The sequence below is a fragment of the Miniopterus schreibersii genome (genome assembly GCF_964146895.1).
Source record: "Miniopterus schreibersii genome assembly, chromosome: 3".
Classification (NCBI taxonomy): Eukaryota; Metazoa; Chordata; class Mammalia; order Chiroptera; family Miniopteridae; genus Miniopterus; species Miniopterus schreibersii.
The window spans coordinates 36,334,535-36,348,283 of NC_138103.1; the positions used below are offsets into that span (position 1 = coordinate 36,334,535).

The following is a 13,749-nucleotide window of genomic DNA, read 5'->3' on the forward strand; positions in this document are numbered from 1 at the left end:
CCCTCCCCTGTCCTGTGGCCCTGTTCCCCAGCCTTTCCACATCATTGCACATAGGTATTACAGTAATACTTGTGAGGCACGCTCGGCTAAGCAGATGAGGCTACCTGAGGCTGGTGGGTGGAGTGGCTGGTCAACCAAGGCCATGGCTAGTGTGCCCAAGAGCTGAGGGGATCGATATCTGAGTCCTTCCTGTAATCAATTCTGGGCCCTTCTGAATGCATTGGAGAAGCTCAGTCCTGCCACAGAAAAAGGGGGAAGACTACAGCACACTCTCTAGCCTACTGTTCCTTTCTGCAAAGTATTCCTCTAACCCATTCTTTAAAAATCTGTCCTGTTTTTCATACACCTGAGAAGAAGTGTGCTAATGGTAGCAAGAACAGTCTGCCCTTTGAGAGACTGAGAGATGTTAGTCTCGTGATGATTTCCTGCTGTCTTGAGAACATGGGGGTACTTAATGTCTATTGTCCTCAGCACTGGGGTTTTAAAGTAATGCTGAGAGAGAAGGAATAGCCTTTTCAACATCCTGTGACATTCAAGGAGATCTTATTGGGCTCTTCAGCCTATATCTGTGTGGATTTCTGGAAATACAAATATCAATATAATTCCTCATTATCTACTACAATAGAAAAAGCCAATTTAATCCATTCTCCCATTGACCAAAATTTCCTTTTTATTTTATTAGTTGGTAAACTCATTTCCCTCTTCGAAGCAGCAGGGCCTGTGTACCTGTATGCACCCCAGGTAGCCATGCTGAGAGGCCACGTGAACCGCACTGTTGCCATCCTGGTCCACTTCATCCAACGAGATGCCCTGTTCTTGCATAAACTGAAGAAGCCACAGAAGAATCTTTTCCTATAAACACAGAGAGGGTTGGAATTAATGGAATATGATGTGGAGAAATCTGATATACAATCAGAGGAAAACAAAACTCCAAAATTGTGAAGATAGGATATAACCATGCTAACCATCCCGAGAGAAAATTCCCGTGCGGAATGACCTGAAAACCCATGGATCTCCGACGGAAGTCAATGAAGGAGGGATGCTCAAAGACTTCTATGAGCAGAAGGAATCTCTGACCTGCTCTGGTTTTACTTACTTGTTCTATAGGTAGGAAAGTCGATTTGCAGAAAGTGCGAGTGCCTCCTCGAAGTCACCCAGCTAGACAGATCCAAAGTGAAAACCAGAATCCAGGTCTTTTGATTCCAAGGCAATGTTTTTGCTACTTTGTTATACTGTGTGTAGGGTCCAAGAATATTATTATAAACCTCAAGCTATTGAGACATCTAGTTTCTACTTTTAAGCTTATGATGCTTCCACATGCCTTCCAAACTCCAAAGCTCCTGCAAGCGACAGGTTGACAAAAGGAGGCAAGACCTTGAGTTGCCGAGTATAAGATAACCTCAGCACAATGAAACCAGGACCCTCTTGATTTTTCTGACCAAGTATCAGTCACGTTTTAAAGGCAAAGCTTTCTCTTCTTCCACGTTAAAAGGAGGGCACCTAAAGCTCTGAACACAAGCTTTCGAAGGCAAAGACAGAGCTGTCGGTGCGTGTGACCATAATCCGTCTGCATTTTACCCACTGAGTCTTTGTGGTATTTTCATGTTGTGTTTGGCCCAGATAGAACGCAGGGGGATGGGATTTCACTGTTTTAAAATTTAAAAATTAAATAAAATGTTAAAAAAACCCTGAGAGTGGTAAAAACAACAGCACAAAGTTTAGTGAGTGGAATCTGACATTTAAAGAGATGATCATGTGTTTGAAATAGCCTTGAACCTCTCCTTAGCCTTTTAAAGGATTTTTTTCCAGTTATTTGCTCGGACTGGTCATGAACTTTTATACTTTTCTGGATTAAATTTGCCTTCACCTTCTGAACATGCCAACTAATCTGCTAGAGGAATGTCGGATAAAAACAGCCAACTCCTTTAATGTTTCCCCGTCATGTGGGGAACAGGGCACTGTTTATGAAGGCATCTGGGACATCAGGGACAGACCGAACATTTGCACCACACTTTTTCCACATGAGCAAGCAGGGGGTAAGACCCCTAAAGAGCAAGAAGAGAAAAATGTAATCAATGCCTACAACCTACCAAGAATGCACCCAGAGAAAGCAGAGAGGGTGTTAGCTGCAAAAACACACAGACCTTGTAGAAAGTGAAACCCTTGACATCCCTAGAGCATGAGGTGGAACACGGCCTGGAGGCCAGGTTGGGAGTTAGAATCTGGATAAGGTTCTGCCCATAGGCTTAACACTCTTCTTCGGAGGCAAACTTGGGGAAAGTTGGAGATGAAATTTGAACCAGAGCAAATGATGTTTTACATGCATAAGGGAGAACAATTTGCTTTCTTTTTCCTAATTCAGTAGGAAAAAAATAGGTTATTTTTATTTGAAAACAGATGATTGCATCATGTGATTGATCTTAACTCCTTAGAGGGTCCTGATGAGTGGACATATCTCAGGATAAAGGACATACCACCTGGTCTGAAGTCCATGGCTGAGACATAGAAATATCAAAAGGGCAGGCCACAGCAACCCTGCAGATGAAAAGGGGAGCCCCGCCATCTCCTGCGGGTCATTCTCAAGCCTGTGGGGATTTGGCTTACTCACTCCATGATATAAAATTACAGAATCATAATATTGCAGAGTGGAAGAGATTTTAATGAGTCATCCAACTCACACACCTTTATTTTACAAATCAGATAACTGGAAAAGATAATTGTCTATTTTCTGATAGTCTAGGAGCTTTTTTTCTTTAGTAAGTAAAGTTCAAAGGAGTTCAAGATATTTAGAAATGTTTTATAGGTACCTTATGGTCAGGCATATTTTCATATTTTTCAGACTCAATTACATATTATAGTGGTTATGTCTATCCCACCTGCACAGAAAATGTCCTTCCAGTGTGTTGACTTTTAGTAATGGGGTTGCAGAAAATGGAATACTGCATTTCACATGACTAGGAATTTCCCCCTGTGGAAACCTGGGAAAGAACGTAGGACTTTGTAGGGTTGATAATCTGGGAGAACAAGACAAGGTCTGTGTGAGGCAAGAGTTGCCTTGGCTCCTGATGGCTCTCCAAGTCAGGCTTGGCCCATGTTGTTACAATGACCTGCCTTCTCTCCATATGATGGTGTAGATAACTCTTTCTTCTTGCAATTAAAGATCTTACCCAATTCGATATGCAAGACTAACATAAAGAAAGAACCGTTATTTTATTGTTCACAATAAGACAGGTCTTTGCCCAGTACCTCAAATTCAGTTTTGTGTTCTGCATCAGAAAATTTACTTTAATAAAAAGAGATGTCATTGGCTTGATCACTGAGATATTATATGGAAACAGAAATCTCTTCTGCGACTACCAAAAGGGTCTAGATGGCTATGCACCAGTTCTACAACCAACATTTGGGATTTCTGAGATGGACATAGAGATGGCTAGAATCTCCTGCTTTTGGTAAAAGCAATGAGCATCCACTTTCAGAGAAAAGTTGCTTTCTGCTCTGATTTCATTGCAGAGATCCACTGTCCCACAATTGAAACAATTAAAACTTAACAAATATCTAGTGAGAATAATAGAAAAAATACAGCTATTTTCTCCAACTAAGAAAGCCCTTATGAATGCATATGTGTGCTATATATGCACATACACAATGGTGTCCACCTCTTCCCCCTGAGATCTTTAGTGCTCAACACATACCTACCTGTTCCCACCACCGCTGAGGGAGAAGATGCTAAAGGAAGAATTTAACTTCAGATCTTCATTTTCCCAAAAGTATTGCTTTCAGAGAGCATCCAGTGTAGCCACATGGATGGAGGCTCTTCTGTATTATTTCTGTTTTACAGAATGCCTCACCAACTTACTTTCCATCCATCTGCCCACCCATCTACCAATATCAATTTGACTTTCATTACTGACGGAAGACTTCCTTCATCTACTAGTTTCATCTTCTAGGAATGTTCTATGCTTTCGGTAACCTGTTATAATGTGTTTTGTGTGTTCCTAAAGGCAATGCAATTGTTTAAACAGGCAATTAATGCATGTAATTTATGACTCTTGATGAACAGAGTCTAATAAAATGTAATTGAAAAGTATGCTACAGGTTTATTACTGGTGTGAATAAAATCTCTGCAGTTTTTGATGCAACCATAAATGCTGAGGGAGGCAGCTTTATCTGTGCTCATAGATAATCAAATCTAATATGCCATCAGTTATAAGATTTGCTTTGCTTTTGACATGTTAAAATGTAAAATAAGTGGCTAGAGATAATTTCATGTCATTTATTGTGAGATAAATGTAGAATTCAGAGATAGTAAAATCTGGGGGGAAAAAGTACATTTAAGAATTGATTAGGTTAAGGGCTAAATAATTCTTTGGTAAATTTCTCTTATATTTTTCTTATGGTGAAATAAATTAAATAATATTGACAGCAATAAAAATAATAAGTTGGAAGATATCCAATAATCATAATAGCCAACATTTATCTAGTGTCTACTATGTGCTCACAATGGGCAGCGCTTCATGTGGCTTTTCTCACAGTCCCCACAGCAACCCTGTGAGGGAGGTTCCATTATTTCCATTTTAAAGATGAAGAAATTGAGGTCCAGGGAGACCTTTTCTTAAAAAAAAATAAGTGTATCAAGGCCATTGAAGTGGTAGGGCTAAGACTTGACTGCAGACACTTGACTCGGGAGCCAATGTTCTCCATGACTGTTTTCTGTCTTCTGAGTATGAATATCAACAACTGCTCAATGCTCCATGACCCCTGGCTCCATAAAGGACACTCTCCCTTCATGCCCTTTGGGCCGCATAAGTCCTAGTTACCTGCCCATCAGTCTGTGGGCTTGTAGGCTCTGCGTCGGTTATGCTTTTTCAAAGATCAGACCTTGGAGAGCAGATGGATGCTCATGCTAATCAAACATCTTTCTATTTTGCTTCCATCTGCACTCACAGCACTCACAGTATTGTTTACTTATTTCTACCCCATGATGGTGAAACAATAAAGTCAAAGGAATACTTCCCCTTTTTAAAGTAAACTGTGGAAAAACAATAACACAGCCTGCGGAAGCGTTCCCCATCACCAGCATGCCTGTCATTGTTCATGACCAGGCCTAGGAATTGCTGAGCCTTTCCTTTTTTTCAAAAAGTGCCCCACCCCCCAAACTGCATCAGGGCAAACATCTAAAACAGAGAATGAACAGCAGAGCATGGGCCAAGACATTCTTGGTAAATGCTCATTGCTATGATGAAGGCTGTTTTTGCAGCAGGACCTCTTGACTAAAAGTCACGTGAATGCTTCAGAAACAACATGATCACAGGTCCGCAGCTGAACAGAACAGAGCCCGCTGACGCAGCGGCCACCGCGAACCAGGCTGCAGCCCCGGGCAGCCGAGGGTGAGCTTTGCTGGGAGCCCGGACGAGGCCACCTGAACCTTCGTGGATGAATAAAACAGTCCAAGTTACACAGGCGGTAACCTGGACTTGAGACAATTCTGTCTCAATTGTTTCACTAGCAACATCTCTCTCAGGGGACAGCAAAGCAGGCCTCCCGAGGACACCCCCACTCATTCCCGAGTCTCCCCGACGCTCTCACCTTCACGGTCCCTGGCTGGCTCTGCTACGTACAATCAGGCAATGAAATAATTGCACCCTCTGAGACTTCATGTGTCAAGATGAGGAAAATCAATTCCCATCACCCAAAGATCTATCACTCCAGGACACCACTAAAAACTGCTGGCTACCCTGCGGTCCTGGAGTCTTTAAAGGTAAATTTTACAAGAAAAAAGATACAAATTGAGAGTCAAATGGAGCCCATTCTTTAAGAATCTATATGAGGGGCAGAGGGCAACTAAAATAAACCAAGAGGGGAATTTTCCTCTGTACTATCCTTTTCAGATGTATTTACTGAGGAAACAAAACCAGAGCACACTCAAGTGCCTGCTTGATGTAGAAAAACTTGCATGTGCTGAATCCATTAGAAAACTGTTCAATAACAGTCTTCCTTGTAAAAATATTAGCCTTGTAACGGATCCAAGCCCAGCATCTCCACAGGTTATCTGCTACATAAGTGGCCGTGGCGGATGCAGGATGGCTGGACAGAAGTCACGGTTCTAACAGGTTTCTCCATTTTCCACTGCGGTAGGAATGCTCTCCGGAGGGCACCGAGGGGCTGCCCTGCTCAGAGCTGTACTTTAGGTCATTAAAAATGCTCATCAGCTTGAAATAACAACCTGAAGACTGATACTAGCATGAAGCAAATGTTTGACACCGCTCTTCACAGGGGTCACGAATTTCCATCTTTTCCTCTCGTTCAGCCAAGTGGGCCACACTATCACCCAACCCGTCCCAGAAAGGGCACCACAGTCTTTTGTTCTGTCCCAATAGTTTCCAAATTATGAGAAACCTGCTGTGAGAGTTGAACAGAGAAACCGGCATATATAAGCAACATTTCCCAAGACAAAGGATGCCGGATGCCCAATTATTGACTTAGAGTCTCAGAGCAGCCATGCAATCCTTTCCTCCTTTTCTTTGGCAAACTCTACCCGAAGTGCAGGCAGCCTTTCCACTAATACAGAAATTCCTTGTTAGACTTTACATAAGCAAAGCAAATCAGGGGCATGAAACAATTATTCTGACAATTTGAGAATAAATTAAGTTCTGTTTTATACTGAAAACTATTTTTAAAAGATTAGCAGTGATTCAATTCTTTTAATCATTTGAAAATTGTATTCAGCTCTTTGCCAGTGTAAGCAAAAAAAGGGGGGGCATCCTTAGCAAATACTTATTAACTATTGTGATTGTTTGTAGGATACCATGGCTGTATAATACACACACACAATGGAGTAATCATTTCAAAGACAGTGGCTTTTACAAATTTTATATGCTCTTCCTGCTCCTTTCTTCACTTTCTAAATTTAGTACAGGTACTAGCTTCCTCAATGAGCTGTGTAAGGCACTCCATACACTACAGTGTGTTGTAAGATAAAAGGGTAACAAAGACTTCTGCAGCTATATCAATGCCACTGTGAGCAAGTTACACAAATTACAGAGAGAGACAAAACAGAATCTAGCCCCGAAGTCAGAGGACTCGAGATCCAGGCTTTGCCCTTACTGGCCATGAGACCATGTGCAAAACGCTTTACTGTCTTTCTTCAGTCTCCTCATCTATAGAATGGGGGTAAAGACAACATGATCTAATAGGATTGTTTCAAGAAATAAGTAGATAATGTACACATATTCCAATGGCACGGCGCCTGGTGCATATAGGAAACAGTGTATTGTATTAATACATATTTTAATTGAAGTCACAAAGACTCCCACTAAAAAAAGACTGTGGTAATATTCTCCAAGTCAATTTTTTAAACTTGAGATTGTCGTGCTTGAGAAAGCATAATTTCTTGTTGACAATACCACAATTTACTGCCACTGGGGAAAGTTTACGAAGCCAAAGGGGAAATGGTTATCTGCATGAGAAGCAATTTTCTTTGCCACAAACAAACATGATCGAATCTATTTTAATATAGTGCTGACTTTATTTTTTTAAAGAATGAGATTGGCATTTTGTGGTTCCAACTTTTTTTTAAAGCTAATTTATATTAATTCCCTCCAAGGGAGTTAGTGATGATTTTTCACCTCATGCACTGGACTGTGATCTGTGTGTATCAATTACTCACTCTGGGATTTCCTGCTGTAGAGACTGGTTGTAACTGAGGCTCATCTAGTCAGTGTGCTCATTCATCTTTACTAGAGGGAGGCTTCCTTCATTAATGTCTTACTAAATATTCTCTTCTTAATTTCAGGTTTGAGAATATCATTTTTAGAGCCCGGGTGGGTAGGGCATCGTCCTGATTTGCCAATGTTGGGGTTCAATCTCCAGTCAGGGCACATACAAGAAGCAATCAATGAATGCATGGATAGGTGGAAAAACAAATCGACGCTTCTCTCCCTTCCCTCTCCCCCGTTCCCTGTCTCTCTCTCTCAAATCATTAAAAAAATTTTTTATTTTTAACAGAAGTTAAATGTGTTTATTGTAGAAAGTTTGGAAAATACTGAAAAATACAAAAAGACAATAAAAGCCACATGTAATTGCACTCTGAGCAATAACTGCTATAAACAGCAGTGACACAGTTTTTTTCTAGTCTTATTATCTGTTTCTCTTTCTCTCTCCAGAGTTCAAGTTTGGTACCAAATTACAGGAACAGTTTGTATCAGACATTTTAACTTAAATATTACATGATGGACATTTTCCTGTAAAATTTCATCATATGTATAGAGCTTCATTATTTATCTAATATCCTATTATGAAATATTTGGGTTGTTTTAGAACATTTTTCATTAAAAATACTACGATGACTATGACTGCTTATAAATCTGATACTTAAAAATTCTTCCTACCTGGCCAAAGCCACCTGCATAGTGAATAAGACTTGGAAAATCCTTAGAACAGCTCAGTTCTGCAATGGCTTCTGTCTCACTCACCATCCAGCGCACGCACTCTAGCTGACCATTCTAGAGTTTAGAAAAAAAGAGAAAAACAAAGAAATTCAAGGTAATTCAGGTTTGGAAAATAGCTCAGAGAGAGTAATTTTACCAAGGGGAGAAATCATATGAATTTTGCCATTTGTATCAGGCTTAATTTATTTATGACACAGATATAGCACCTATTATATTGCTGATATGTGGTTCTGGCCCTAAACCAACTGTAGAATTTACTTAAGAACATGTTAATAATTTTCATCAGTTATTTCAAAATCCCTATATTGAGGAATAATCTGCATCCTATAAGATATACACTTTTAAAGTACACAGTTTGATGAATTTTGACAAATACATACTCACCTGGAACTACAACTCCAATCAAGATACAGAACATTTCCATCACCCCACCAAAAAATATTTCTGCTAGCCTTTTGCTCTCACCCCCATCACCTTTGCCCCAGGCAACCACTGATACGATTTCTATCACCATAAAATTTCTATCACTCTTTCGCATCTGGCTTCTTTCATTCAGCATAATGCGTCTGAGATTTATCCAGACTACTGCTTATATTAATAGCTTATTCCTTTTTATTGCACAGAAGCATTCCATTGCATAAATATATCACAATTTGTTTATCCATTAACTTTAAGAATAGGGTTTTTTTTCCCCCTTGAAAAGTTAAAATGTTAGAATACCAAAATAAAGAAAGAGAAAATAATCCTATTCTACTGGCCCGTGTGCTACCTTCCCTGAAGCCTCCCTGACGTGTGCCCACAATAGCTCTTTCCTCCTGCACCGAGATCCCACACTGTGCAACCTGGGGGTGGTTGTGACATATATAACCTATTGATTAAGACCCAGACTTTGGAATGGATTTAAATCCTTAATCCACCACTTAGTTACAAGACCTGGTCAAGCTACCTCACCTCTCTGATACTCAGTTTTGGCCTCCGTGAAACAGCAGGGTGAGTAGTACCTGCCTCATAAACGTACCGTGGAGATCAAAGGAGACAAAGCCCATCAGCTCAGGCAGCAAAGGCTGCCTCTTGTTCCTTATACTATCAGAGCGCTCTCTGAGACTCACACTCTCTAAGACACACGGGACATTCAGCTGCTCCCTGGCTTGCACAGTGTGCGACCTCAGCACAGAAGAGTGACTGTGGCATGAAGCCAGGGAAGTCTACTCTAAAAACAAGCCAGACGAGGTAGTCTGCCCATCCTCCACCTACTCCTACGGGGTTTCAGTAGTCAGCTCACAACTGTGCCCGCGCAGAGTCTGTTCCCTCCATGCGGACTATCCGGCACAACTGCGTGTTTGTCGAGCAGCTTGCTGGTGCCTCCTTCAGGTCTGCTGCCAGGGGGCGCTGAGCTGCATGGGGTGACACTGCGCTCTGGCTGTTACCCGGATATTGCACTTTCCTTTGTGGGCTCCCTACACCCTACCCGCCCTCCTCTTGTATGTAAATCCTTCCTTACTGATTTTCCTTAAATTACGCAATTTGAACATGCCAAGTGTTTCCTACCAGGGTTAAAAAACACACGCTGCTTGATTCAATATGCTTGATTCCCTCTGGGTGAGGAAAGGAATGGGAACCATACAGAGCATCTCCGAGGCAGGACAATTTATATGAAGTGGTATTTACACAGAACACAGAAATAAGAGGCAACGTTTCTGATTTTAATAATTTGGGCCTGTTTTCTTCGTCTAACTAAAGGTGTATTACTTTTTTAAATCTTTTCATAGAACTAAATTTGGTTTTGTTGATTTTCTCTATTGTTTTTCTAGTTTCTACTGATTTATTTCCACTTGAATTTTTAAATTTCCTTCCTTCAGCTTGCTTTGAATTTAGTTTGCTTTTCTTTTTCTAGTTTCCTAAGGTAAAAGATTAGGCTATTGATTTGAGATCTTTCTTCTTTTTCTTTCCTTAACATAGACATTTATAGCTATAAATGTCCTATTTAAGTGCTGCTTTAGCTGCATCCTTAAATGTTGGTTATATTTTTCAACTTCCCTTTTAATTTCTGCTTTGATACAATGATTATTTTAGTTAATTCCATATCCTTGTGAATATCCCAAAATTCCTTCTGTTACTGATTCCTAATTGCATTCCATTATGGTTGAAGAACATACCTTGTATGATTTCAATAATTTCTAATTTATTGAGACCTGTTTTATGACCTAACATATGGTCTATTCTGGAAAATGTTCCATGTGCACTTGAGAAGAATTCTGCTGTTTTGGGGTAGAATGCTTTGTAACATGTCTATTAGGTCTAGTTATTCAAGAACGCAACAAATAAATAAAATGCTGCTGGAAAGGCAAAGAGAAATATATCACTAGTATAAGTTTGAAAGCAATATCACTTGCCATTATTAGAAATACCAAGAAAATTTTTAAAAATGTTATTAAATTCTAGTGGGAGATTTTTGCCTGCTAATCTCTACGCCTGGGGTCACTCACTGTATGTTAAAAAGGAATCTTAACAGGTTGTGTTTGAAGTCATTTTTCTCACCAGACCAACATTTTCTCTTGGAGCTTAATCAGAAGGACTGAATGAGAAAAAGGAATTAAAGTAATTTCATTCCCAGTCTATCTCCTAAAATAATTTTTTGTTCTAGTCCCATTTTAGAAAACACAATGCTTTCTCCTTATAGAAATCTTTCTTTCCAAAGGGCACTCAATAATGCTCTGAACTCCTACAGTATCTAGTGTTGGGTCTCCCAGAAAACACTCAATAAATTCTGCATGTAACTGGCAAGAATTTATTATGTTCCATTTAAGGAGTTTACGAGTGGGAGAGAGATGTTCTTAAGCCTTGGTAGGACTTCAAAGCTCCTTTTTCTCAGGTAATCTTTGTATCTGATACCCTATCTCTGACTCTGCTTCCTGTCAGCCAAGTCATATTATCTGAGCAGCTCCTGCCCATTTCACCAAGTTTGTCCGTCTTTGATGACAACAGGGCTGTCAGAGCCTTGCTTAATGAGGTGAAACACCGCCAGCCAGTTACTGGTGTTCAAAATAAAGTCCTGAAACAGAAAATGATGACTCCTTAGGACTCTCTCTGCATTAATATCCATCCAACTACACTGAATAGATTGAAGTAGGACATGTGTCAGGACAGACTTCTAAAGGTGGTGGTGCCGGTTACGAAATATTGCCTTTGTGAAATCTAGGTTAAATGAAGGCAAAGAAGAACACTTCCATTTCTCAAATCATTGTCCAGAAGGAAAGCATGAAAAGCCTGGGACGCCACAGCTATAAAAGCTTTTGGGTCTTATGTGTTTGTATGTGTTCTTCATTAAAACAAACAGCCCAGCCCGTGTGGCTCAGCGGTGAGCATTGACCTATGATCCAGGAGATTGCGGTTCGATTCCCGGTCAGTAAGGGCACATGCCCGGGTTGTGGGCTTGATCTCCAGCAAGGAGCATGCAGAAGGCAGCAGATCAATGACTCTCTCTTATTATTGATATTTCTCTCTCTCTCTCTTCCCTTCCTCTCTCTGAAATCAATAAAAATATATTTAAAAAAACAAAACAAAAAAGTGCTAAGTTTTGCATGCTGATTGTGCGATGGCAATAATCAGTTCAAGAACGAATAACACTTAATACCACAGAAGGAGTTTATACCCAGGGTTGGCTTAATGACCACTAAGTTTCTTATGTACTCTCCCACTCTAAAGGTTCTTAACCTATCAAAACAGGACTAGGGCATACAAATTAAGAAAAAAAAAACTTTTCATCCAACTATGTAGTTAGAATATATTCAATAATCTACCATCAATGAGGAAAACTATACATTATAAGTTATAAATATTTTATAAATACTAAAACATTTAATGTTTTAACGTCAATGTTCACTGGCACTGCAAGAATATTTTATTCATCCCTGGCGTGTGCCCACTGATGACCTGCCCCAGCCCCTATCTTCCCACAGGACCCAGGCATAGGATTAGGTCTTGAATTTGCCATGTGCACTTGAATTACTGATGATTTATCTGCCTTATCCACCAGGCTATCAGCTCCTGAAGAAAAGGGATTATGTCTCATTCAAATTTCTATTAACCATCACCTAACACAGTACCCTCTGGACTTGGTACATATTGTTGAACTCAACTACGCTGAACCTCGGCTTCACACTGGATTTTTCTTTCTTCAGGACGGTTGCCTGCAGGTCAGCTCTTAATCTGATATAGCTCCATTCACAACTAAGGAAAAATGATATCCACCGGGCTTGTAGATTTGTTCTTTTACTCAAAAGTTATTTTTTACACGATCTTTGAAATAATACCTTATCATTGAGTAAAACTAAATAAAAAAACAACTTTTAATATATAAAACTTGACTGAATGGCAAATAAAGATATAAAAATTCAGATAGTCATAAAAGATATATTAGGGTAACACAGCAATTGCTTGCTTTTAAATGTTATATGGTCTTTAGTGACTTCATAAGTAGAATTCTTTAACTAGCAAGTTCCCCTAATAAATTTCAGTATAATTACATTAATAAAAATTATGATTATTCAGCTTTTAGAAGACATTATTATGGAAAGTACATACGCAGAAGCACAAGATGTATTATAGTTCCCTAAACTTCATTCCTAGCTTCTTAATAAATATGACTGAATTCCACATTTATTTGTCAAAGTCCTCAAAAGCACTTTCAGTTTAATAGCTAACCTTCTAGCGATGTGTTATATATTTTACAGAGGCACTCACTGTGGTGCTATAAAAGACGATGTTTTCCTGTGTCACAGTTTCTAGGGTTTAACGCTATTGCAGTCGGCATTCATTTGTGCAGTTTTTGACAGAGAGCATACTATGCTCCACAAGAGCTAAACTTACACTCGGCAAGGGTGTTCTGAACAGCTCCTGATCCTGAAGACATTTAAACTTCGGATATGATCCCTGAGAAGCCCATGTCACTGTCTGAAATACTCCCGAGGGCTAGCATCCCTGAAAACACACCTTGCTCTCACTTGCCTTGTTGATTATACTCACGTTAGGAAAAAATGCAACAGTCTCCAATGAATCCAGGTGTGATTAAGAGTCTAAACTGCAGTCCCCATGAGTAACAAAAGTCCTCAGCACCGCCACAGGTCCTTTCCCTTTCTCTTTATTAGCTGACTCGAAGCTTGCCCTCATTGCACAATCAACTGGAATGCAGTCTCAACATCTCACGGCAGTTAGTGACTGAAATGACTGAACTCTTCAGTATAACATGTTCATTTGCTGATAGCTTGGTGTATCACTCTTCTCCCCCTCTCCATCCCAACAC

At 40.0% G+C, this 13,749-nt stretch overlaps 1 protein-coding gene across 8 annotated transcripts in view; it reads right to left on the bottom strand.

The window, feature by feature from the left end:
- SNCAIP (synuclein alpha interacting protein) overlaps window positions 1-13,749 on the bottom strand; it is a 138,725-nt gene that overhangs the window by 16,687 nt on the left and 108,289 nt on the right. For all 8 annotated transcript variants that reach the window (XM_081131873.1, XM_081131868.1, XM_081131869.1 and 5 more), the window contains 2 exons: window positions 8,388-8,501; window positions 727-852 (listed from right to left, as the gene is read on the bottom strand). In XM_081131873.1, coding sequence (XP_080987999.1) covers window positions 727-852; window positions 8,388-8,501 — 240 coding nt within the window. The remainder of the gene's footprint in view (window positions 1-726; window positions 853-8,387; window positions 8,502-13,749) is intronic.